Here is a 27,125-nt window from a genome sequence, read left to right as displayed (position 1 = left end):
TCAAGTCTACGAAGGCCTTACCAAAGCTACCCTTCCCTGTTACATCTCAGCTACATTATTAAATGTGGTTAAAATGAGAGCTACCTATTACTGTTCTGCTTCCTGTATTTCTATTTGGATTTTCTGCAGAACAGCTTGTAAGGCTTTGTGTGCAGGACTGCACACATCTATCAAGACAACAGCACTGTATTTTGGATCCTTAAAATACTGATGTAAACTGTATTTTTTACATAAATAGGAAACGTAAGAAACTTTTACAGCAGGTGAACTGAAGCTACTGTAGTACCTCAACATGACAAAGACACAAACCTATTTTATTGCAAAAAACTATTTTACAACCATACCACTCCTCATATTTTAGAACTATGTTAAACAGAGAAACACATGTCAAGAGACCCATGTGTTCCACTAGATTGTGCTCAGTTACTATTGGAATGCAGTTTCCTCTGATTTAGTATTAGCTGTTTTGAAAGATGAGCAGCAGAACGCAAAGAATTGCCAAATCAATATGAAAATGTAAAGAGTTTTTCAGGGATGATGAATGGACTTGTGATGCTTAAGATCAGAAGTAGCAGGAACCAAAAATGACAGGGAAGCAGAACTCTACTTAATGCAAGCAAATAGCCCTTGATCAAACACATAAAAATAAAGGAGATAACTTTAGTAACTTCTCTGCCTGTCTACAGGTTTTTAATCCGGTGTTATCTAATAGAGAATGTTAAAACTAACGTTTTGCCATATAAATATAACATTAAGTAGACAAGGTTTGCTAGAAACACTAACTGCTAGCTCTGTAGAAAATACAAGATATCAGCAGGGTCTTTAGGTTCTAGAGGGTGGAAGACGGAAAATGAATTCAGTTTGCTAATACATGAACGGGACAAGCAGCACCAAGACAAAGATGATGATTTTGCCATCCTATTCTGCTGTGTTCCCTCCTAGCACATGTGTAAAGCCCCACAACTATCAATGGGAAATTGCAGAAGGTCAAAGAGAACACTCCCCTTCTCCAGCCCCTCAAATCAGAGAGGGATCAGGATCTTAATACCTGCAGGTAACTAAATGGCTTCTGTATAAACACACACAGGAATTTGGTATTACAGACATTTTAAGTGGCATGAGGATAATGCTGTGTAGTGCAAGAGATTAAAAGTCATGAATACTAGAACATCAAGAGAAGGCAATTTTAGGCACTACCTGAGGAAATGACATAGTTCTTTCTCAGTGCATATCATTTGTGTCTCCCTGTAACAGAGTTACAGAAGTTAATTATTGTGCTTCAGCTGTGTCTATGGAAGGATTCAAGTCCTGGAAGCTAAAAGGTTCAGTTACTACTGATGGATGTTACGCCGTTATTCTTGGCAAGCATTCTCAGCAAAGATGAGCAACATCATCAGTGGAGAGCCCTTCCGTATTTCAACAGCAACCTGCAGCCCACAGAGAAAAGTCAATGCTCAGAGCTTTGTCTTGGTCTCTTCTAGGTCTCTCAAATCAAAGCGAAGCTTTGTTAAGACCTGGTGATAAAGCCCTAACCAAGAGTAGCTCCAGACTGGAGTTCCAGGCAGCAGAACACCACAGGTGTACTGTGCCCAACGCTGAACATCCTGCCAGACCATCAAGTTCACATCCAAGTAAAGACAATTGTTCTTTGATGCAAAGACCATGGGGGATCAGCTCATTAGCAACAATCTCACATCTGTACCAATTAATGGAAAATAAACTACATTTTGTGAGTATCTGGACTAGAGCCACAATCTGACGACACGTAAGTGGCTGCACAGCACTTGTACAGTTCCAAGTAATTCCTTCTAAATACTTCCCTTTAAACACTTTCTTTTTTACTATAGTACTTGCTGTAGAGTTTACTTCTTTGATCTCTAAAGCATTTGGAAAACAGGGAAGTGACATTCGGTAAATTATGAATTGCAAAAAGAAGCACTTAGGAGTAGGTGTCTTGAACCCTGGGTCAAATGCGTGTTTGTTTCATGATACAAGAAATGCGGCTCTAACAGAACATACAAACTTTCTTTGGCAACTTCAGAAACACGACATCATCTTAAAAAGTATTTACTATGTAATAATTCTTCCATGGAAATTGTTGTTACCGTGTGCCAAGACTTGAGTAATACATTTATATAGATGAATTCTGAAATCTCAAAATCAAACTGAAGAACAACTGGACAGATGTTTTTAGTGACACAGACTGGTTCACAACCACAACAGTCTCCAGCAGATGTGTATTCCCCAACTCAAAAACAGGCTAAGATCCCCATGTATACAGCAAGCTATATGTATTTTTTGATAGTTATTGGTAAAACAATCCTCCACAGCTGCTATGGTAACAAGTTTTTAAACACAGAAACTATTAAATCCTATTGGTGTAGATTTTTCTACCTAGCAAAAGGTAGAAACTCGTGACCAAGGAAACTTGGAACCAAGATATAATACATGGCATGTCCTTGCACAACAACTTCAAACCAGCGTGAGAACAGAACCAGATTCCACCTCTCCTCCTGTACAACATGAAATAATGCTATTGACTGCTAGAACCAGCCTTAAATACATCTACATATTACGTATCAATTATTTATTGACTATAATGCCCACTCTAAGATCCCTGAATAACTAAAAGAAAAAAAAATCCCCAAATTACTACAGAGCAGATAAAAAACCTGAAAAGCTGAAGGTTATTTTGCATAAATAAAGACCTCAGTGCTACGTAAGCAATAACTTGCACTCCTATTAATTACAGAGGTTGCATTTTAACTTTTGAGGAATCTGACATCTGTAAAACATAGAGGGAATCGTATCCAAGGGGAATGTGAGGAGAAGCAAGGAAAGAAAATTGCCTTCCTGCAGTTGAGGAGAAAGTAACATTTCAACTCAGCTCCTCATACAGCCAAGAAGTTCCCAGGTTCTGCACAGACAACAGAAAAGGTCAAAGAAGTAGAAGGGTTCAATGGTCTTGTAATGGTAAGAAGTCAATTCTTGCCTTCTTCTACAGCTAAAAACTTACCATAAAACCAAGTTTATTGCAAGAAAAATGACAGCCTCTTATGAGGATAAGAAATTATTAAATTAAACCCCACATTTTAAAAAGTTATTATTCCCCCACACTAAAATGACACATAAGTAGAACATGTATTCTCTACTTTTATAACGTATGGCAAAAAAAGGAGAAAAATTCTATTGGAATTGAAACAAAATGCATATAGATTTAAATAACCAGATTTTAAACCACAGTCAGTATGTGGGGGAAATGCCTTTTACTTTGTAATTAATGGATCTTTTAAGTTTGTGTCATCGAGAAACTGAGCATTAAATTTTCCCTCTAATAGAAGTATGCTGGTTTTCAACCTGGTAGTAACAAAGTTACACAGTAAGCTGCGGATCAGAAATCATCATTTTGTCCTGTAACACTATGTTTTATGAGGCAAGGAAATGCAGGACAAAATAATGGTTTCCTGTGCTTTTACCTGTCCAAAAGACAAAATTTCATTGTGTCTCTTTACAAAAGGGAGTGGTATTTTAACTTGAGCATTTTCAGGGAAATGTTAGACATCAGGAAGAACACCCTCCACATGATAGGTATGGCAACAATGCAGATAGCTAAAAATCTGTTTTACAGACTCTGTAGAAGAAGGTGCTGTAAGAATTGGATCTTCCATTCTATCATCTTTTCCAGGATGAAAATGGGGACCTCATGTATATCGATGTTTCAGACTCACAGACAAAGGTTGTGAAAAATTTCTTCTCACAGAACGTGACCTCAATTCCTAAAGAGAGGGGAAAAATGCCATGTTGTTTCCTCTATTTCAAAGTGCATCCCATTTACTACCTTAATAATGCTTCAACCAAAAGTCACAGGCCATTTTGATATTGCACCAGCTAGACAGACTTAGTTCAAGAAGGAAAATCAGATTTCCATTATACACATAGGCAAAGTCAATAACGGCAAGATACATCTTCCTTCATTTACAAGAATGGAATCTCGGAATAAGCTCAGAATTAACTTGGAAAAAAACCCCAAACTTTTGTTCATTGATCATACAGCCTTAGTAAAGTATGTCAAGTTATTATAGCAATTGTATTATCTAATTGGGTAGGAAAAATTGTTTTAGAATATGTCACAGTGCAAAACTAACCAACCAGTTCTATTTTTACTTTTGCATTCTCTGTAACGTAGATTAGAGCAAAGCATTACTATGGGAACTTATAATGCTTGCTTTTTTTTTTTAGCACCTAAACCTCAGATTTTAAAAGCTGGAGCTGAATAACTGACAGCTGTCTTATTTGTAAACTAACAAACAGGCAACGGACTGTGATTAAGTAACTTGCCAATGGAGGCCACCGAGCTGCTGACAAAAAGGACAGCAAGACCCAGAAAACACCATCTGAGGTGCTGCCAAGAGCAGTTTTTAGCATACTTCTACCATTCAGTTTATTCTTCCTAAGATCCAATGCTCTTACAGCCTCCCTTTGTATCTCAGTTGCTTTGTAGCTCATTTGTGGGGCTCCCACCTGTTTTATTCTCTTTATTTAGCCAATCTGAGTCCTTTCTTCCCATTCCTACTATGCCATATGACAGACTCCAACTACCTTTGTTTTCTAACTGGATCTTCTCAGCTCAGGCCTTTTCATCACTCTGTTTTGTTAAACTTACTCAGCTTTTTCCCTCCCTTCTGGCTCTTTAATGTTGAGATTTCAGTTTCTTTGCATCATCTGCCAGCTCCACATCACGCTGGGCATTGCTCTCCTGAATTTTTAGGTTCCACAGCCATCTAGTGCCGGTCTCCCTGCCCACTTGGGCTTTTGTTACACCAGCCTCACAGCGCCTTAGTCCCAACATGTTTCCTTTACTTTTTATTTTAACTCCTGGCAAACTTCTAATGTGTTTTTTTAAAATCTGGGTATAAATCACACAGACACAGACAGCCAAGTCACACCTTAAGCTGCAAACCTCTGCTACAAATCCCATGGCTGTTTAAAGTCTATCAAATAAGAAATGGACACAAATTTTAACATGTGGAAAACACGTATCCTTCCCTAGCTTTGTTTTATTAAAATACTATTTTTTTAAAGAAGTGTAAACAACTAAAAGCAGCACCTTTTTCTCAATAAAAAGCATGGGCAAGCACCTGCCAGAATATTCTTTCATAAACACAAACCACTGTAAAAATCACACAAAATATGGAGAAAAGAGGAAAAAGTTGAGTTGTCAATAAAGGAATAGAAACAGTTTCAGAAACAAAAAAAAAAAATCCCTCTCTGTTGAAGGAAAATAATCCAAACACACACAGAACTTGGGAAGTTGAACTAGAAAATAAATAATGATGAAATTAATATACACATGATTATCCCAGGAATGAATGACGTGGATTGGATGAAGTTTTCTTTTACATAAGAGAATTATTAGAAAAGGTACAGACATGCAGGAAGCAGCTAAATCATATTGCAGACTATGCTAAATTCTATCTGAGCACATTTTGTTACCAATTTGTAAGCAGCAAGCGGTGCAATGAAACAACTGACCTCAAGTTTCCCAAGAGGTGGCTGCTGGCTGGTATGGTGAGGATGGATCGCAGTCACACGTGAAGGACTGGACAAGAAAATCAGGACAGGTAGAGTAGAGCCGCCCAAATGGCTTAATAGTGAACGTTCCATAGGGTCTGTCAAGTAAAGAGAGAGAACATATAGATCACGGAAAGCAAAAGAAAACAAAGCCACAACAAAACACTGAACTGGAATGAGAACAAACTACAAGAATAGAAAATGAGATTGTAAAGAGAACATAGAAGCAATGCAAGAAAAAAAGAACACGCTATCTGCGCTTTACCATGTTAATATCCAATTAACAAATATGGTTTAGGTGGAGTTGAAAAGACCTCTTTTGCAGGCAACAGACCCTGCTACAGCTAGGGACAGGGCCTTGTTATTCACATACGATAACAACCATAAGTTTCTATTCCTGTTTCTGAGTCTGACTTTAAATAAAAGGTTTATTTTCTCTCTCAATTTCTCTTCATGGATCAATTAAAAAAATACTTACCTACACTGAAAACAGGTTGTAAGGTTTGTTTTGTTCCAGATAGATTATCATACAACAGCACACAGTACTAGTATAAAATGACTGTACTTTTCCCAAAATGATGACACCAAGACTTCTCCTTATAAAACCCACAGTCTATGCATATATACATGCACGTGTGTATATACAAACATGTACACAATTTTCAAGCAGCAGATACATTTGTTCAGGTATTTTAACAAGACTACACCCTGGAGATGGTATTTTTCCGCAGCTGGGGAGCAGGTGGTAATAACACAGCCACTTGCTCTTCTTTAAAGTCATTGTTGAATGCTCAGCCACCATGACAGACACACTACAAGCCAATAATATTCATTGCACATGGAATATAGTTGAAACTTTAACCTGGTATGTGAAAAGGTAAGGTGAAATGTGGAAAGCAAGAATTACATTCCAGAACTACTAGTTACTACTGAATGAAGCTAATAAATAAAAACCCAAATCTGACAAAAAACTATATGGCATCATCTTGTAATGAATAAAATTATGAGAATTCAGCAAGTCTTTGTAAGGGCTTAAGTGTACCCGTGAATCTACTTGACACCTGAACAGAGCAGTTTCAATTATGGATAACAAAAGACTTCTAAGAAAAGGAGTAAGAATGAGCAAGAATTCCTGTGCAGGAATGGACAGCATTAGCGATTTCATGCTCAGTTTCATCAAGTTTAAATCTGCGCTGCTAACACAAGCCTTACTTCCACTATCCTACCCCAAACTTTTTGTATAGGTGCAAGAGTTTGTGCAGTTGCTTGACAAACTGGTCTGAGGAACTAACCTAAGTTTAAGTTGGCTCTTTTGAGGTAGTGGGAATGGGGCTTCATCTTAACTACATCAGTTCCCTGAGCTCCTTTACCGTATTGCCTCCCAAAAACCTTTACCAGCCCAGGAAATGGGTGGTACGGAAAGCAGAATGACTTGCTGGGTTACACCAGCTTTGGCTGTGTGTGAAATCACTAAGGCTATGAAGAAGCCTAGAAAAATATCAGGAGATAGGAGAGTCTAAATTTGCAGATTCTTTTCTATGCCACAGGAACCAAACATGTTTTTACCATGCATGCACATATTCTGCTGTAAATGAACACATCACCGCTCAGCACAAGAAGAAACGACTTGGCCTCTGCTATAATGCAAAGCATGATGCTGTGGCAATTACTGCAGAAAATGAAGAGCTTATCGTGCTCTAGATGGACCTTGTAACTTACTTCATGTCAGCCTTGGTCCTAGGAAAGATAATAAAAGTCAAGCTTCAAGGTGAAAAAGCTTGTTTCTCCACTTGATAAGAGTAAGTATGTGCTTGATTTTGATTCTGAGACTACTATTACCATTTTTAATGTTTTCATACATTGTCAGAAAACGGAAAATAAACTGGATATTAAGATCACTGTGTTACATCAAGTCCCTTTTAAGTATTTATTGAATGACTCAGGATTAGTATTCTCAAATTCATGCTCAGCTTCTGTTTTTTTAAAAGGAGTCTTTACATTTTATGCGATGATGACATTTAATGTTACAGCCCCATCTACTGGAAATATTCAGTAATCTTTTTACACAATAGTCTGGGAAAAAAAAAGATTCTTAAAAGAACTGTAAAAAAGATGAAAAAAATACACAGAAAAGAGCCAATAATGTGGCTTTGATTCATTCACATTTAGCCTGTCAGTTGTAGTTGAGTAAGCACCTTTCACAGAAGAGTAAGTGCTGTAACATCAAGTCAAACTACTGATACCTTTAGTCCTTCGTTACTAGGCAAATCCTGGCTAATCGAGTTTAGACATTATTTCATATGTTAACAACCTTATTAATTTAGGCAAAAGGACCTTAAACTGGGACCTAAAAACCCCCAATAACTTGGTGACATGGAAGAATCACATTTTCGAATGGCCATTCAAAAATCAGAACTGGAGAGCAAAAACATGCAGAGATGGCAAACCGGGACAGTTTTTCATGGTCCATGTTCCAAAACGCCACGTCCCCACAACATGAGGTGCTTGTCTAAGGCTGCAAGCAATGAATTCAACTTCAAGATCCAGAGAGACAAAGATCCGGAAACACCATTTCAAATAACTGAACGAGGTTCACTGTTTTCTCTCAAAACACATTTTACGTTTGCAGTTCTCTTTGTACCTCAACCTTTAAAATAGCTTTTTTTTTAAGTATCTCCAAAAAGTTCCGAATTAGTAATAATTATTAGCTCTGTAACAAAGCTCAAAGTGAAGAAAAATCAGCTTCTCTGCAATGTTTCTGTGTTCCTTATTTATTAATCCATTAATAGAAGCCTTTTCCATCCCCACCCCTCTTCTCTGACTGTTCCCCCTCAGGAAGGGGACATTAAGGCTCCGGCGCATATGTGCCCTCCTGGTTTCATACTCACAGGTACAGGCATAGCTATGGCATTCTGGGCATAGGGCTGATACGGGGCTTGAACACCATGATCAGAATACAGCTAGGACACAAGAAAACAAGATACAAAAAATGAGCTCAGAAGCTTGTTCCACAGTTTTATGCTTTTGCAAATCCTTCACATGTATTTAGATTAGTTAAAACTTCAAAATATGGGCTGTGTTTATCTAAACTACTTCTTTTTTAAAAACCAAATGTCAATATTTAATTCTAGGTTTTCCCCACCGTACCAAAGTTTAGTAAAACAGTTTATCTAGAGCGGTGTCAAAAAGCACTTTCCTTGCCAGAATTAGCGTGCTTCTCTATTACAAATCCATTTCACTCAGCTCCAATTGGAAGTGTTTAAATGTATAGATTAGCACATCAAAACGCAATTTCCAGCATTATTGCTCTTACAAGATGTTTACATACAAATAATATACAGGCTTTACTTTGAGTTTTACATCACCTGAATTTCCACATACTTAAGTACCTGTGAACTGAGAGCATGTTACATTCCAATATTCCTTAACTAATTTCATGTTTTTTCTTAGTGCTCACAGATTTCAGATTTCACTGTATAAACTGATGTGAAATTTATGAAACAAAAAAGGTAAAAGTAACATTTGTAATAAAATTTATGACTACACGATAAATACTGAGATTTATGCACTTTAAAAAAAAATAGAAAAAAGCATTCAACAAGCAAAGATTTGTATTATTTAGAGAAATTGTACTACTCGGCTATGTCAGGATTTCCCACTTAAGATGTCAGAAATCCCAGTTTTGGAACTTTTCTTGTAGCAGTAAAATACTCACAGAATCACAAAATGTTAGGGATTGGAAGGGCCCTGGAAAGCTCATGCAGTGCAATCCCCTCATGGAGGAGGAACACCCAGATGAGGTTACACAGGAAGGTGTCCAGGCGGGTTGGAATGTCTGCACAGAAGGAGACTCCACAACCCCCCTGGGCAGCCTGGGCCAGGCTCTGACACCCTCACTGGGAACAAGTTTCTTCTCATATTCAAGTGGAACCTCCTGTGTTCCAGTTTGCACCCATTGCCCCTTGTCCTGTCCCTGGTTGTCACCAGCAGAGCCTGGCTCCATCCTCCTGACACTGCCCCTTTCCATATTGATCCCCAGCAATGAGTCCCCCCTCAGTGTCCTCTTGTCCAGCTCCAGAGCCCCAGCTCCCTCAGCCTTTCCTCACATGGGAGATGCTCCACTCCCTGCAGCATCTTGGTCACCCTACACTGGACTCTGTCCAGCAGTTCCCTGTCCTGCTGGAAATGAGGGGCCCAGAACCGGACACAATATTCCAGCATTCGAAAGAGTCTGATTCCCATTTTATTTCAATGTTATTTTCAAACCAAACAAACTGACTAGTCTCTATACTCTAAAATATTTCAGAATCAAAGCATCCTCCTATAAAAACTGCAAGAAATACTCTAGCCTGAGGACACCTGAAACTATTTAACAGCATCAGCATGGGTGCGGGGTTAAGTACAGGCAACAGTTGATATAAAGTGCTCTGAGCTGCCTGTGCTTAAACTAAAAGATTATGTTTTTCAATTTCAGAGAAACACTTCATTTGTAAGTAAATTTTTTTAGGAAAATACCTCAGGAACTGCAGCTTCCACCAGGACAAGAGTAGGTATGCAGCCACTGTCCTGGGTGATCCCTACCGGCTGATAAACGACTTCAGACGGTTGCAGATACAAGAATGAAGGTGAAGAGGCAGGAGACTGAAATAAAACATATTATTGTCATAAATGGTATGATTCATGCACTATGAACATTAAAGCTTATTTTACAGTCTTTGCTACTTATAAACAAAGATAAAGCTTTAAAAGGAAGTGTCAAATTCATCTTTGATAGCCTAAAGAATCTAAGTGAGGGGGTAGTGGATAGAAAGGTCAGGTAGAAGGATAAAACAAAAATATCCATTTTTCAGATTTATATACATTTTGGAGAGCATTATTAGATAAATCCTGAACTTTATGAAACTGACACTCTGAAGATCACAGACACATAACACAGCTTCATTTTCTTGTGCAAAAATGTTACATTAGAAATCAAGTATTTTTGTTTTAAAATAAACCCCACGGTATTTCTCTAACTCAGCAGCAGACTGACATCTCTTAATAGAGTGGACCTGACCATAACTGGACAGGGCTGGCTGCTACCAAAGCAATAAGGACACATCGTAACAGTTTAAGCTTCAGGTACATCGTCCTCCTTTTAGCTTCAACCTCTTCCAGTGCCTTGAGTGACACCATTTCCATATCAAGGTCCCCTGGTACAGAATCAAACCCAATAGTCTCTACTCCAAATTACTCAGGCATTTCAAATTTTTCCTCCTATTTCAAGGGTCTGGATCTAACTCCAATGAAACATCACAGTTGGTATCAGTTAATGAACTAGTTAACACACATTTTAACCATCAGGCAAAACATGGCAGTTTTTACCTGTTTCTGAGAACTTCCTATCTAATTTAATACAAACGTCTCGCCAGAGAAAGAGGGGAGGGCAAGATGCTTTCTTTGCATCAGATTGGCATTTGATGTTTCAGTAAATGCTGTTTTATGCCTTCTATTGTATCAGTAAGTGTTGCAAATGCATTGCTAAAATATAGAAATTAATATTTATTTCAACAGTGTTCCGAATAGCGTGAAATTTTGCTGTTAGGTAAGTGCACCGTACCTTTAAACTGGATGCAAACTAATGGTAAAATGCTGCAACTCTGAACTGTATTTACCTGGGGAACAGACCACTGCCACTGGCTTGGAAGTAACTGGGTTGATGCCTAAATTCAAATAAAAAAAGATATTACTTAAGTGATTAAGAATATATGTACGCACATACTAGAATTCTCAACATACTATAATCAAAGCCATCTCAAATTGACAATCAATTGTTAATTAAAATGAAGAAATATGATTTTCATATAACTGGATATAATTATGATTTCAAATACACATTAAAACCACATACATGCTGCAGAAATCCAGTAGTGGGCCACAAGGGAGTGGAGAACAGACACATCAGGATGCTGAGAGAATTGGGTTTGTTCATCCATGAGAAGGATAAAGGTGGGAGGTTATAATTATTGTTGGCTACGACTACGTATGGGGCATAAATATGACTGAGCCATATTCTTGTGAGAGATGTTCCAAGCACAAGAGTGGATGGACACAGGCTGGAGCACTGAAAATTCTAACTAGTGAAAAAGAAGAAAGTCTCATACCATAAGAAGGGACAAATATGGAAGAAGCTATCCAGAAAAGGTGTGGACTCTCCATCACTGGAGATACTTAGAATTCAACTGGAAAAATTCCTGATCTAGCCAGCCCTGCACTGAGCAGGAGTTTGGCTTAGATTATCAAAGTTAAGGATGGTACTAAGCCAGTTGTCTAGCAACATCAAAGAAAATTGTCATTTATTACATCTCCATGTAGTTACATAGGCAGAATAAGTCGTATTCTAGTAAAAAGAAAGTGTTCGATGAAATTAAAATTTGTTTTATGGTTATTTTGAACAGTCTTTTTACTTCCTAAGAACAGACAGACCTGAGACAGCGCTGCAAGTAAAACTGCATAACTGAAAGGAACATGGACAATCTGAAGCACAAACAGATACCTGATAGTGGTATGCAGGAGACTGATAAACTGGTTGAGCTACCATCATTGGTGAACTGGAAGCAGAGCGCAACTTAAAAAGAAAAATGTTACAAGTCTTAATGCAGCCATTTCATAAATTGCCACTTCTATTAAGAACAGTTCTAAAGTATTAAAATGCTGAACCACATCCCCTCCCTTTTGAAAATGAGTTTACCAAGTTTTAACACCAATAACTCCTTAGTAAAACTTCTACTAGTAGTGCCCACACTGATTATGAACTACAGGGCACATCAAACCAAAAGTCACCTGCAGAAGAACAATAAACTTAAGTAGTATGAAACAAACAAACAAACAGACAAAAAACCCCACCGACCAACCACAAAATAAACAGATTAATCTAAGGAAGCTATTTAAACATCAAACACAAGGCACAGCCATAACACTGCACTCACCCTGGTACACAGAAAAGCATATACACAAAAATAAATTACTTACTGGCAATGACTGTGGAACAGAAGCAACCTCAGGCATATCAAAATAAGCCACTCCATTATGGTAAATGTAAGGATATCCACTTGAAGTAGTTAAGTACATTGTACCAGCTTCTGGTGATACAGCAGAACCTAGAATTAATATTTTAAAGTTTACTTACCCGTAATTTTTTTTAGATGTGTAGGTCATATAGAAAACAAAAGATAACTTTTTAATGCAGTGGACGACCAGGCACATCTTGGTTAAAAACCTACAATCATAATGTCACTTACATAACAGGTAAATGTAAATAAAAACACATACCAGAACTTCGTATATGTTGTTTTCTTATTGCTGGGCCAATATCCAATTTCTTATCCCTATAATTAAGGTTTTTAGCCTAGAATGAAGGAAAAAGACATTCAGTACGTGTATTTTCTACACATATCTAGGCATCCAAGAAACAAAAATCAGAAGTAGACAAGGTGCTTGTTTTACTCTCTCCAGCTTTTTATTTACATTGCATCTGAAAACCACCGAAAGCTACACTAATTACTTTTCTATCCCAACCAGAGCTTCCACACCCACAAAATTAATCATTAGTCATTTCAAATATTACTTATTACCCATGGAACCTCTTGACTAAGAACTGATACCTATATCTGTCAGGAGTTTTTTTTTAGTTTTACTTTTCTCATGTGTTCACTGCTTTTATACTTTGGAAAGATGGGAAGAGGGAGCATTAGTATTTATAGCACATGACCGGAAAGAGGATCCTGGTGAAACCTCAAGGTCTCTTCTAACTATTAATGCAGTTTAATACTTTTGAAGACTGCAACATAGACGAAGAAATTTCTGGAGACTCTACTCAAGATAGAAAAGTAGGATTAAAAACCCCACACAAGCAAAACCAAAATCAGTGCAAAGGATGATCAGAGTATCATATAAGTGAGAAGAAATTAAATAGTACAAAATGAAAAAAAACATTCATTTCATACACAAATTATTAAAGCCTACAAACTCTCAGTTAAGATGCCAGAGAAAGACCAAAATGCTACTTGATCTTAAGATGAACATGAGATAGCAGATGCAAGGATGAAAAACAAAATAGAATCACAGAACACCTAAATTCAAGCACTTATAGTAGACAAATAATGCATCAGTATCATTGAATGAGACACCAGTAAGACTTCACATGGAGCAGCCTTTCAGCTACACCAGAGGCAAAAATCCTAAGCCAGTTCCCCAACGGTACTCAGTACCACTGATATTCTTCCTAGTTCACAGAAATAAAACCAAAAAATTAGGGTGGAGAAAAATATTTGACTCAAGAAGTTCCTGTCTGCATGCTATTCTGGCACCACATAACCATATTTCTTGAAAATACTCTTGAATTTTAATATACTATTTTCCAACCAACTTTCAGTATTTGATCATTTTAACCAGCTTTACGTTTGAGAGTGGGCAATTTCCAAGTCTTGGGTACTATTTCCTGCGTGGGTTCTGAGTCCCGTTCCCATTTTCCCCCGTTCCCTCCCATTTTCACATGCCTGCCAAGATTCCAACTTCTCCAATACATTCCAACCAGAACATGAAGCACATATTTAAAACCAATACAAAACAACCCAAAGAGCTAACACACAGCTGAAGAGGTAACCACGTCTCAAGGGAGGCTCTACAAGAAGCATCAAGAACAGTAATTAGCTAAAAGGAGAAGCAAAAATTACATAACATAAAGCGAGCTTCATTAGTTAAGACTTCAAGTGAATCTAATTATTCCTCAAAATAATTACGTCAGCTCTGACAAACATATCAGAATAAAAGACAGCAGTTATCTTTCCCAACTCGCCATAAAATCTTTTTCTAGTAAAGCAAACAAAAGCAATTGTGAAGGATAAAGACTTTAGAGCTCTACATGTACTACAGACCACATATAGACTAGGAAAGTAAAGACTGTATGTCAAAGCCAAGAGCTCTACTATGAGCTGGAAACTCCCCTTCCCTAGTTCCAGCAGATCTCAGTATAAATCTTATCTTAGATCTCTCTAAGCCATCTTCTTAACTGCAGAGACCAAACTTAACAGATCTTCAAGTGCAAGCTGGCAAACTGAAGAGGACCAGAGGACCATGGCTACTTAACGCCTACTACATAATGAAGTATTTCATTTAAGAGATAATCATAATGGGGACTATCACTTACCTCTTGTAAAATCTTCTGCGCATCTTCTTGGGTTTCAAAAGTAACAAAGCCATACCTAAACAAAAAGAACAGATGTTGAACCTCTGCTATCCATATTTACATGCCTTGCACATTATTACTTGATATCACAGAATCACAGAATGTCAGGGATTGGAAGGGACCTCGAAAGATCATCTAGTTCAATCCTCCCGCCGGAACAGGAACACCCAGATGAGGTTACACAGGAAGGTGTCCAGGCGGGTTGGAATGTCTGCAGAGAAGGAGACTCCACAACCCCCCTGGGCAGCCTGAGCCAGTGTCTGTCACCCTCACTGAGAAGAAGTTTCTTCTCATATTTAAGTGGAACCTCCTGTGTTCCAGTTTGTACCCACTACCCCTTGTCCTATCATTGGTTGTCACCGAGAAGAGCCTGGCTCCATCCTCCTGACACTCACCCTTTATATATCTGTAAACATTAATGAGGTCACCCCTCAGTCTCCTCTTCTCCAAGCTAAAGAGACCCAGATATATAGGACAAGTGACACTAAAAGGAAAACTAATGGCAAAAAAAAAAAAAAAATTGCAGAAATAAAGACTGTAGTAGCAACTAACCTTAATTTAACATCCCTGTTACAGTCTGCTTATTAATATATTAAAGCACATGGTCATATATTACTGCTCTGTGCAGTGAATGAGTAGCCCACATAGAGAACTGTGCAAAACTCTCTGTATCGTCCTTGTTACTCAGCACAGCTCTTTAGTTCCTTCACTGCTATTAAACAAGCATTTTGATTTGAAACTCTCCTTGCTCATTACAGATGTCCAAGATAAGACACTTGAGATGTTTTTATTATATTGCACAGCACAGCTCCCACATACTTCAGTGACAACTATGAACGCTCCACGCTTCCACAAGCGCTATCCACGATATTAAATCAAATTCTCAGAAAAAGCAGCAATGTTTATAGTGTTTATCTGCAAATTACTCATCATTCTGGAAATTACTAGCATCAAACAAGACTTTCGTGGTGATCAAGGTTGTTCTCATACTTTGTGACACAGTACGCCCCCTTCTCCACAACTCCTCTAAATACTCCAACAAATCCAACAGGCTTTCTACACAGATTTGTCCCTTATGTTCTTGTTCCAAAAATCTTCACACAAAATCTGTTATTGCCATGCACTCCAGCACAACCAAGTGTATCTCGCCTCTTCCTCCATCCTTAGGCTCCTTTCCACACTGGCTTTCAGTAGTAGAGATAAATACGTTTAATCTATCTTTTTAGGATTATTATTGTCATAAATTATCATTGACATTAAAAAACCTGAAAGGACTATTGATTTTTCCGTAGTTGCACACAGCTTCATCTTACAATAACAGGACTAGAGAGTTTGACAGTTATACTAATTACAGAGCCATTTATATGTAGATGTCCAAGGGCAAGAGCAGATTCTTGTGCACATGGAATAACTGGGAACAATGACATAAAATTAATACTCCAACTACAAAAATTATAATCAAATTTATTATAGTCAGTCAGCTTTGTTATTTTCAATATCCACAATATGCTTATTCTACTATACCAACCCTTTTGATACTCCAGCTCTGTCATTTACTATCTTCACTTCTTTCACACTGCCATACTGAGCAAAAAACTTCCTCAGATCACTTTCTTTAGTCTAGTATGGTAAATCAAGAAAGGAGACAAGAAAAATTGGTTTTCATAGTTATTCAATGAATATTTACCATAAGACTTTTAATGGATATAGTTTGGATAAAGTTTGCTATAATCTAATTATAACCCTGGAGAGGAAGAGAGAATGAGCACGTATGAGCCTCACAGCAAGAGAATGGCATCTCTGTTTAATTGCTGCATTTTCATATTCAGCAATAATGCTCGAAAGCCACTAATCAACATTCACATTCCTCTTTCAGCGGGATTTGCATCAGACCACTGAAGCAGGTTGACTAGATTTGAATTTTAGTTTCTGTGAATTACACACTAGAGTGCTGTTTGCAACATGAAACACCACTGCAATGTTTTCAGACTTCAAAATGGCTGTTTGTGGGACCTGCACAGGTCAAATATGTAAAAAATTTCCACTAAACTACAAAAAAACCCCGCATTTTGGCCATAAGATTCCCAATAATAAACGATCCAAGACTGACATATATCTCCTATGACCAGAAATTTATCAGCAGTCATAGGAAATGGAATAGTAGCTCAAGTGTCTACAGAGGTTCTCTCTCTTCTATTTCCTTACCCAACAAAATCCATCTTTTTTATACTTACAGATACAAACACAATCCCTCTGTTGTTGAAATTAAGATTCACTATTTATTTTGACCTACCAGTGACCGAACAAAAAAGTCAAGGGATGCTTCATAAAGAACAATAAGTGTGACAATTAACAAGAATATTGGTATATTATGCAGAGAAGTGTATTAAGCTTTGAAAGTGCAGTGAAGAAAGAACAGCATGAGACAGGTCTTTTTACAGCCCTAGGAATTTGCTTACTACTAATGCAAAAAGCTACTGTGCCTTTTTGCTAAAGCCCAAATATACTGAAGATATTGCACAACATCTCTCCAATTATGAACAGCTCCACCCAAATTATCGCAGGCAAATGAGCCGGAAGACGCTGGAATTCCTTATATTTATTATGCAAAGTAGTCTAAGTGAATTGTCCTTCTTCTTCCTCTTCATCTGAGTCAGTGCTCAAGAGGTCCTCAGCCTTGGAGGACTAAGGCAGAAGACATACTATTGGGAACAAAAACAGCTAAGCAGACCAAGAATGTTTCGCGGGACCCAGTGACTTAACTCATCCTTCTAAAGGGGTAAGAAAGAAAAATTACACCAAGTGTTATACAAATAAAAAAACCTTCTACATACTTTTCTACCATAAGCTCAGCTGATTACAAAAGCCACCTTCTCAGAAAATTCTGAAGAACCAGTATGGCAAAAGCTTCTAGCAGCCAGGTGTACAAAGAGCCAAGCTTTAATCTCTGCTATTGATTTGAACATTATAGTGAAGGACACTTATCACCTAAACAAATGCACATATGATTATATGGCACTGGCATTTTCTTACTGATTTTTATAGGGTTATAAGTCATCATCAGTAGCAAAATGAGGAAGAAATACCTTAAAACCAATTCCTCCTACAAAGATGCGGTTTGGAGTAATTCTTCCAACCCCTGGAACACTGATCAGATTATTTAATGGCACCGGTGACACAGCGTTTGGAGATGAAGATAAAGATTCTGTTTGCATCTGATTTGTGGTCTGCTGATCGAAAGAAAATATTGTCAATATCTTACATGTTATAAGCTATTAAATAAAAAAAAAAAATCTCAACATAAAATACATACGGAATTTTTTGGGAGGCTTAGCAAATGCTGAACAACTGAATGTGTACCACATCTTTTTATTCAGAATGCAGTTCAAAATATTTCATCATAAGCTTAGTTTTAAGCCATCCTGTAAGTTACTGAATAGTGAATACACTACGGTCTGAAGTTTGGCTTCTATTTTAATATCTTTCTGAATTAGACATTTGGGGCCTAAGCCCCAAATAATAGTTTTTCTTTTTGGACATCACCTTACTGCATGCATCCCAAATTACTAATTGTATTTCAGAGCTTAATTTATACCTGTTAGAAGCTCCTTAGTTTAGTCTATATAAAGTACCTTTTCAACTCAACCTGCACTCTCACACACATCTACAAAACTCTTTGCAACAGCTTCTGCTTGATTTTCTAAACGCCGAGCACGCACCACACAAAATCAACAAGCCCATTACAACTGATGAGAACAGCACTTGAAAACCAGTCTTTTAATTCAACACTCCCTTGGCCCACAAACACAACACACAGCGATCCTACCAGAAATCCTCTGCAAGACAACCACCAGATCACTCCTGCCCCAGTAAAGGAGGGGAATGCAGTACAGGGGGAACATCATAGAAACTATTATTTATTATAGCGAAGTCTGCCTGATGTTTTAACTACTACCATGCTTACACCTGTAAACTGTGAGACAATCCAGGCTTGGATCCCACTAGAAACCCTTTTCAGCCTGGGCTTTTGTGTCCTGACAGCACCCCTGAGGAAAGAGCCCCAAGTGAAAGACAAACAGCTGCTGTAGGTAACAAAACTAATTGTCAGCAGGGTAGTGAAAACTTTAAGTAGGAAACTTAGCCTCCAACCTTTCATTCAAAAAAACCCATGTTTTTTCTTACCATTGCACAACCCTTACAACTGACAAGTATATTTTTAAAATAGCTCCTGTATCCAGTAGAAAGTTCTTTCACTTCCTGCGGTATCTGCATCTTCTAGCTTCTCAAAAACTAGAGCAGAAAATTAAGTGCTCTTGAACAGTCCTCAAAGAATCGCCCTTTCATTTACACCATGTGTTTTACATCCTGATTTTGCCTCTCTCTTATCCACAGGATAGTATTCTGTCCACACGGACAGCACTTTCTCATGTTCACCCTTAAGCATTCCCAGGCGAAAACAAATCCCTGATCTTTGGGAGAATACATAAAAATGAAGCCTGACAGTTAAAGTGCAGTGAGGAATGGAAGATCAATAATGAAGAGCATTAGGAGGAAAGCTGTCTTTTTGTTTGCCCTGCAAGCCCTGTTTTGGATACCTTAAAGACAATAAATCCGGCTTAGCCCATGCCTTTTTAGTTTTAAGGAAGACAAAAATCCTCTCCAAATTTACTAAAACATACAGATTTTCAGCTGAAGAAAAACTGGAGTGTTTAACCTGATCTATTGAGGAGAAAGTGTCCATTCCTCTTCCTGGGAACACTACCCTGGAATAGCTGCTAACCTGAAAAAAACACCCAACGCTCACAGGCCAAGAACAATCATTATCCCTACAGTCCCATAGACTTGAGGAGGAGGAGAGTTTTCTGCCGAGAACAACTTTTGGTTACCTCTTCATCTCTCACAGCAAACAAAATATTCTCTTCATATAATCATCTGGCCATTGCGTACTGCACTGAAATACCTGAATTTAACTATAAAGTCACCACTAACAGTCGACTCCACAGCCAAAATATATTTCTTACCTCAAAGATCTCAAATTTCATTTTCTCCACACAAGTTTAAAGAGTTATTTAAAAGACTTATTTAAAAAAACAAAACAACAAAAAACACACCCAAAAACCAACCCCCCAAACCCCAAGTGCAATGAGAAACTGAACACACAACTTGTGAACTCACAATATAGTAAACCCCAATAGATTTTAAAACATTTAAATCTGTATTCTGATATCTATCTCAGCATTGTTTCCCCTCTTTAATGGGTGTAGCAGTGACAAAAGAGTATTTACAAAAACCTCAAAGTATGTGCTAACTGCATGTCACTTGTGTTTCTACAGGCTTTTAAACTCACTTTTTATCAGTTTTTTTAATGAACAATATGGATATATATATTCATCAGTATTTTCAATGTGGTATTTACCATGTTTGACAACCGCTCTTTACCACAATTGATGTTTTTTCATCTTTATGTTGAACACATCCACCGCCAACCAACCAAACGCTACAAAGGCCTGAGGATTAAGCCCACCTTACAACCAACCAACTTTTTACAGTTCTGCAAGGTCACAAATGAGCCCTCCCTGTTTCCCGGGGTGATGCGGGGCCGCAGCCCCGCGCCCAAGGGAGCGCGTTACCACAGAAAATGGCCGCACTGCGGGGGGGGAGAGGCCGCAACCGCCCGCCCGGGCCGCTGTGGCGGGAAGGCCGCGCTCCCCCGCCGCCGCTCTCCCCGCAGCGACTCCCCGGGAGGCGTCTCGGCCCCTCCGCGTTCCTCACCGCGCCGTCGGGCTCCGTGTGTCCGTCGCAGCCGGGCTCCATCTGTCCCGCCGCCGCCGCCGCCGCCTCAGCCCGGGCACGTTGCCGGCACGCGCCCCGCGGCCCCGCCCCACGGCCGGCGGGCACCGGCAACGGCCGGTGGTGCTGAGGGGAGGCGGGCGGGGGTCTGTGCGAGGCCCGCCCCGGGGGGGCTGGGGCAGGGGGAGGCTGGCGGCTCTGCCCCTCCCTCCAACTCTGCCCTCACCGCTTTGAGAGGTGGGTGGTGAATTCGCGCCGTGGTTTTATCCCCTCAGCCAGGGAGTTAAACCACAGAGTCAGAGTGTCAGGGGTTGAAGGGCCCTGGAAAGCTCATCCAGTGCAATCCCCCCATGGAGCAGGAACACCCAGATGAGGTTACACAGGAAGGTGTCCAGGCGGGTTGGAATGTCTGCACAGAAGGAGACTCCACAACCCCCTGGGCAGCCTGGGCCAGGCTCTGACACCCTCACCAGGAACAACTTTCTTCTCATCTTTAAGCGGAACCTCCTGTGTTCCAGTTTGAACCCATTGCCCCTTGTCCTGTCCCTGGTTGTCACCAGCAGAGCCTGGCTCCATCCTCCTGACACTCACCCTTTCCATATTGATCCCATGAATGAGTCCCCCCTCAGTCTCCTCCTCTAAATGGGTCCCTGCATGTCACCTGAGCTGTGGCTTCGGCGGGAGAAATACAGAAATGCCCAGCGAGGCTCTTCCCCAGCTCTGACTCACCTGAAAACTTAGTTCAGACTTCATGACCGTCAGCATGAAGAGGTGAAAGTCCTTCAAGTCAAAGAGGCTTCCTAAGGTTCCCAGAGACCCTCACTCAGGTGGGCTGCGCTGGAAACCGCTGTGCAACTGTAGAGATATTTTTCGATTAGTAAGAACTCTTTGTGTTTGTGGTTTCTCACTACAAACCGTGTGTTATTAGTGATTTTATGTGGAACAGGTCTTTGTCCATTTATGCTTTTATCTTAATTTTAGTCAGTGCAGCACTTCAAGTCAACCTGGTACTGAAAACTAATATTCTATGATTTATCCTTAAAACTGAGGAATACTTTTACAACTTTCTAAGTTTTCTTATATTGATTTTACTCTCTGCTGTCTTAGCTCCACGTTTCTGGCAGTTTGACCAAGCAGATATGTCAGTCAGCATCCACGTGTGTGTCTTATTTTAAAGCCAGAAGTGAGCACTCTGATCTAATTTGTTCATTGCAAATTGAAAAAATAGTACTGATGGTCTTTTGAGCCATCTGATTCATTGACCACGATAAATCTAAAGAGTACACAACACAGTAAATCCATTATTTAATGAGGACTTGCACTAACCTTATCTTATATTTCCATAATGAGGGAAGTCACTGTGCAACTCCAGACATGGGATAACCTCAGGCAATTAGTCCATGAGCAGAGATGACTAGAAAATATCACTCACCCTCATATGCACTTCTTAAAATATTCCAGATATTTTTTCAGCCCTTACTGAACTGGAGGAGATGCATTGAGAGTAATGCTTGTTTCGGGTGTACTTCTCTGGTCATTTAATGAACAGCACTACAACCTGTTCCCCTGCTCTGAAAATAATCCTGCTTCAGTTGGCTTTGTGCAAATTATACTGATCCAACCTAAACCCACTTTCCATATAAATTTCATCACTTAACTCACCGAGCGCAGGCAGGGCCAGACCTGCTGTCCTCACAGCACCCTGCACTGCTCCCTTAGTTTCTGGTGTTGCTTCAACATCTGCCAACTTCTGCAACATTATTGTTACCACATGGAATTAAACAAACAAACTAACAAAAGACGACAACAACAACAACACCACAAAAAAAATAACCCCAGCAAAACTCCCACTCCAAAACAAAAACCAACCCCCCAAACCAACAGAACCCCCCCACAAACCTCAAAGAGACTTTCTAATAATTCTGTGCTTGTAACAATATAATGCTTAACTCTTAGTAGTGACATATTTTTAGCTGTCTGAGCAAACTGGATGAGAGTAAGGGCAATTTTAGCAGAGCTGATGAGATTTTTAGAAGTAGTTTCTCTTTTTTTGTGAGATTACAGAACTCTGCTGAAATGCATTCACTGACTTTTATGAATATTTATCAGATGACAACAAAGCTTATCCTAAGAACAGCAACATATTTTAATTATATGAAAGACAGAACAGGCCAAGCCTTTCATGCACTTTATATCTTGACGTGGGGAATTTGAAGTCAGAACAGCTGAGAGAATACAGAAACATTGAGAGACATGAAAGTGTATTTTGCATAGTTTTAATTGCTGGATCTTCTACATTACACCTCCTCTTCAAGTTAAAAAACCTAAATCTGGGACATTTACATTTAAAATAAGGCAGTTATGACAAAAATAGGACTGTTGCAAATAAATGAGAAAGACTGAGCTATTTTTTTCTTCTGGTAATTTAAAAACTGAAAACCTGAAAAGCCAACACCTCTAGAAATTTGACAAGATTACTAGCAGGGCTGGGAAAAAAAATGCTGTGCATTTAGGATTTAAATGTTACAACAAAAGTTGCTGTGTGGTGGGTTCATTAAGGGAAGAGTCTCCTGGTGAGGAACTGGCTCTTTCCTTATAGCATCAGAGAAAGTCAGAGGTTAAGTGAGGAAAGATAAACTGGGGGAAAAAAAAAAAGGCAAGAGAGAAAAATGGGGAGAAAAAATGGTTTGGGAGGAGAAAAGAGGAAAAGAATCCTCCAGGCACAAAAAGACAAGGATGATTTTATGAGCAATATGTGGTCCCCTGACCTCGGAAAAGGCTTTTTGCTTCTATTACTTATCTGTAGATAATAATGCAGAATAGCCAAGATTCCATGCTTGGTATACTGACCGCATTTCCTCCAAAGCCTGCAAAATAAGTATGAACATGGCTACCGGTGACATTGCTAGCAATTTTCTTCTGAGGAGGCAAAATTAGGCCGTAAGTAGCTTTTTAATTGGGATATTACCAGAATGCTTTCTCTCCTCAGTAAGAACAAATCCTGGTATCATGTGACACTAGTGCTGCTTCCCCACCAGCTGCACAGTTCACGATAATCCAAATGTTCCCCCAAAATTGCATGGAAGTGCAAGGGAACCTTGGCGCCACATATATTTCTAACACTGAATATATCCATTTAGATTTCCAACACTGAGCCAGCAAGGATGTGAAAAGCTATAACTGGCATGAAGTTGTCCCCGTTGATAGATAATGACCAAAGAAAGGAGGAAACAGCATACACCTATTAGATCATCCTGTTCGTAGTAGTTAACGAGTAAGTTCACGTAGCCTGAAAGGCAGCAACAACTACAATTACATGTGTCACAGCCACAGAAATACTAAAAGCACTGATCAGAAGAGTTAAAAAGAGCTCTGTGGAAAAGACAGTCATTGGCAAATGTTCTCATTAAGTGGAATTACCACCTACCTCAAACAAGAGCCATTATTATGACACTTGAATAAGAGTGGATCTTTAAGACTCCTCCAAATCCTCAAGACAATTTCTGTTATAATGCATAGCACACACCTTCTCTGCCCTCCCAGCTTAAGCAACCAGTAACTAAACATTTGGAACTTGAGCAAAATTCACTAGTTGCATGAATGAATAAACTCTGTTTTGCCCAGGTTGTAGCACCACTTCTGGCATTAGCTGTCCATTAAAAACTTCATTTTCAATGATTTGTTAACTTCCCAAGCTTCAATCACTTTGGCCAAAAATTTGAAGACGGCCAAAAATGTGAATCACAACTCATGTAGTGGTTCTTTGCTTATGTAAGGGAAATGGATTCTCGTCAAACATCTACCCTTGAAAAATCAGAATAGGGAAAAAACCATGTTTTAAAAAATTGTTTACAAAAACAAGGCAACACATGGCATTTTACCATCTTCCCATAGAAAAATTCTGATGCACTGGGACCACTAACATTAATTCTGGTGTTCACTAACTTTGTAGCGCTTGCCACATGCACTGATCACCACTTGGAAATCAATACATTCCACTCCAAGGGCTTGGGGATGTGTCCAGATAGGAAGTAGTGGCTCTGAAATAGGATTAAACACGACCTAACTGAGGTTCTGATTTTACCCTTTCTCATACTTAATTGGCATATCTATTTGGGCAAACAATGCTGCTAAAATAAAGGATTATCCCTCAGAGCCAAGAATTGGCAAAAATCTTCCATAACTGTGGTTGTGAAAACCACTGGATTAGCCTGAAAGTACTATCAGGTGGTGAAAAGAATTAATTAGTGACTTCAGCTGGAAGAAAAACATCATTAAGACTGAGTCATATCACAGAAGTGCATCTTGCTAAGTTAGAGAAGATGAATTATCCTGGTTTTGGCTGGGATAGAGTTAATTTTCTTCCTAGTAGCTGGCATGATGCTGTGTTTGTGATCCAGAATGAGAATAATGTTAATAATATGCTGACGTTTTAGTTGTTGCTGGGTAGTGGTCAAGGACTTCTCAGCTTCTCAGGGTGCACCAAGTGCACAAGGAGCTGGGAGGGGACACAGCCAGGATGGGTGACCCAAAGTGGCCAAGGGGACATTCCATCCCATGTGACGTCGTGCTCAGTTTATATTTGGGAGGGAGAAGAAGGAAGGGAGTGATGTTTGTCTTCTCAGTCACCATTATGTGTGATGTATCCCAGCTTTCCTGGAGATGGCTGAGACTGACATGGGGAGCAGGGACTGAATCCCTTGTTGTACTTTGCTTGTGTGCGTGGCTTTTGCTTTACCTATTAAACTGTCTTTATCTCAACCAATGAGTTTTCTCACTTTCACTCTTCTGATTCTCTCCCCCATCGCACCAGGAAGGACTGAGTGAGCGGCTGCGTGGGGCTGAGTTGCCAGCTGGGGTTAAACCACAATGAACAATTATACTACCTAGAAAACAAGTTCTGTAAGTATAGTGAGGCTTTTTCAACAAAGTCAGAGAATTAACAAAAAAATTAGGAGGCATTGATTCAATTAGTGCAAATATTTTTAAGATCGTACAAAACTTGAAAACATATGCAGTAGGTTTGAAATTAAATATTATGACCTTTTGACTATATTTACTTCATACGGACTGTAATTTGCCTTTCTTTTCTTCTTTCCAGCTTAAAAGCTTAATAATAGTTTTACAGGCAAGATATGACTTGGGGTTGTTTTGCCAAAACCTGAGTGAAGCTTAGCAACAAGTACAGCTTTGTATAAATAAATGATACCATTAATATGCTTTTTTGTTATGTAATATCATATGTAGGGTATAAAAGCAAAATGAGACATGATAACCACTGAGACTTGAAGAATTACCTAGCAATACACTTTCTCACCAATAGCTTTGCATAAACCTCGTAAATTCTAAAATGAATTACGATTTGCTGTAATTGCGAATGCACACTTGAAGAAATCACAACTTGTTCCCCGTTGCATTTTCCTGGTCTTGCGAATTAGCTGTTTCCGACACAGGAAAACATGTTGGTTTTTACACTTCATCAGCCACGGTCAGTCGGTGCAGGAGCACCACTCCCAGCACAACACTTGATTTGAAGAGCTTCCCAAAATGCCCCATCTAGATGGAAACTAATGGCTTATGTAAGCTGTACTCCAGCACGGCTCCAAGACAACTGCATTTTCTGCTGCTTTATGATACAAAATACACCCACTCAGGAACAATTGTGTGCCTCGTGGATGGAGTAAGTTGAGTGTACAAAAAATCACATTAAAATAGACACTGCAGGCACTTGCTGACTCATGTGTTCAGGCAAACACAAATAGATTGTTTTATCTATCATCTTGCCTTTCCTTGACTGTTCTTGAAAATCTGTCTCAAGTAATTGTAGAGGACACTGCGGTATCTTTGTACAGTGGGCTGCATCAGATTGTTTCAAAACCGAATATGGAAACCTGTTAAATGCACTTATCACCAAGCAATCATCTTTTTTTTTTTACTTTGTACCCAAGCACTTTTAGTGCTTCATGCTGTAGTATGTAGTATTTCTTTGGCTGTGACACATGTAATTGTAGTTGTTGCTGCCTTTCAGGCTACGTGAACTTACTCGTTAACTACTACGAACAGGATGATCTAATAGGTGTATGCTGTTTCCTCCTTTCTTTGGTCATTATCTATCAACGGGGACAATTTCATGCCAGTTATAGCCTTACACATCCTTGCTGGCTCAGTGTTAGAAATATAAATGGATATATTCAGTGTTAGAAATATATCAGTGGTTAAACTTCATATGATCTCACACAATATATGAAAAAGCTTCAGTGTATTTCTACATGAAGTAATAATTCCCTCTGATAACATACTGCATGGTAATTACCTTTTCCATTGTCTTTAAACTGGTCATAAGTCAGTCTACGGGACAGTATGTGGATATGTAACCATCAGCTTTTTTTCTTCTTTATTTTTTCCCCTATTTGTTGCAATGACCTGGTATCATGTTCTCTCTCTTGTACAATGGGGTTGAGTCCTCCAGTCCCTTTCCAGTCTTTTCTTTCCAGTATTTTTTAAGATAAATGTTTCTTCAATGTGAATGTTTCGCATC

General features: G+C 39.0%; 1 protein-coding gene across 1 annotated transcript; it reads right to left on the bottom strand.

Moving 5' to 3' along the window:
* Nucleotides 1-1,352: 1,352 nt before the first annotated feature.
* Nucleotides 1,353-18,430, bottom strand: BOLL (boule homolog, RNA binding protein; the record flags this gene model as incomplete). Its single annotated transcript, XM_080346600.1, has 10 exons — nucleotides 17,884-18,430; nucleotides 16,326-16,417; nucleotides 14,759-14,813; nucleotides 12,883-12,958; nucleotides 12,583-12,710; nucleotides 12,107-12,178; nucleotides 11,226-11,273; nucleotides 10,087-10,212; nucleotides 8,460-8,531; nucleotides 1,353-1,427 (listed from the first exon to the last, which is right to left on the bottom strand). Exons 1-10 carry the CDS (start codon nucleotides 18,010-18,012, stop codon nucleotides 1,353-1,355), a joined length of 873 nt encoding a protein of 290 aa, XP_080202726.1. The 5' UTR covers nucleotides 18,013-18,430.
* Nucleotides 18,431-27,125: the final 8,695 nt, after the last annotated feature.

This window comes from Nesoenas mayeri (genome assembly GCF_963082525.1).
Source record: "Nesoenas mayeri genome assembly, chromosome: 6".
Taxonomy (NCBI): domain Eukaryota; kingdom Metazoa; phylum Chordata; class Aves; order Columbiformes; family Columbidae; genus Nesoenas; species Nesoenas mayeri.
The sequence above is the reverse complement of the archived record's forward strand: the minus strand, read 5'-3'. Positions and strand labels throughout refer to the sequence as shown.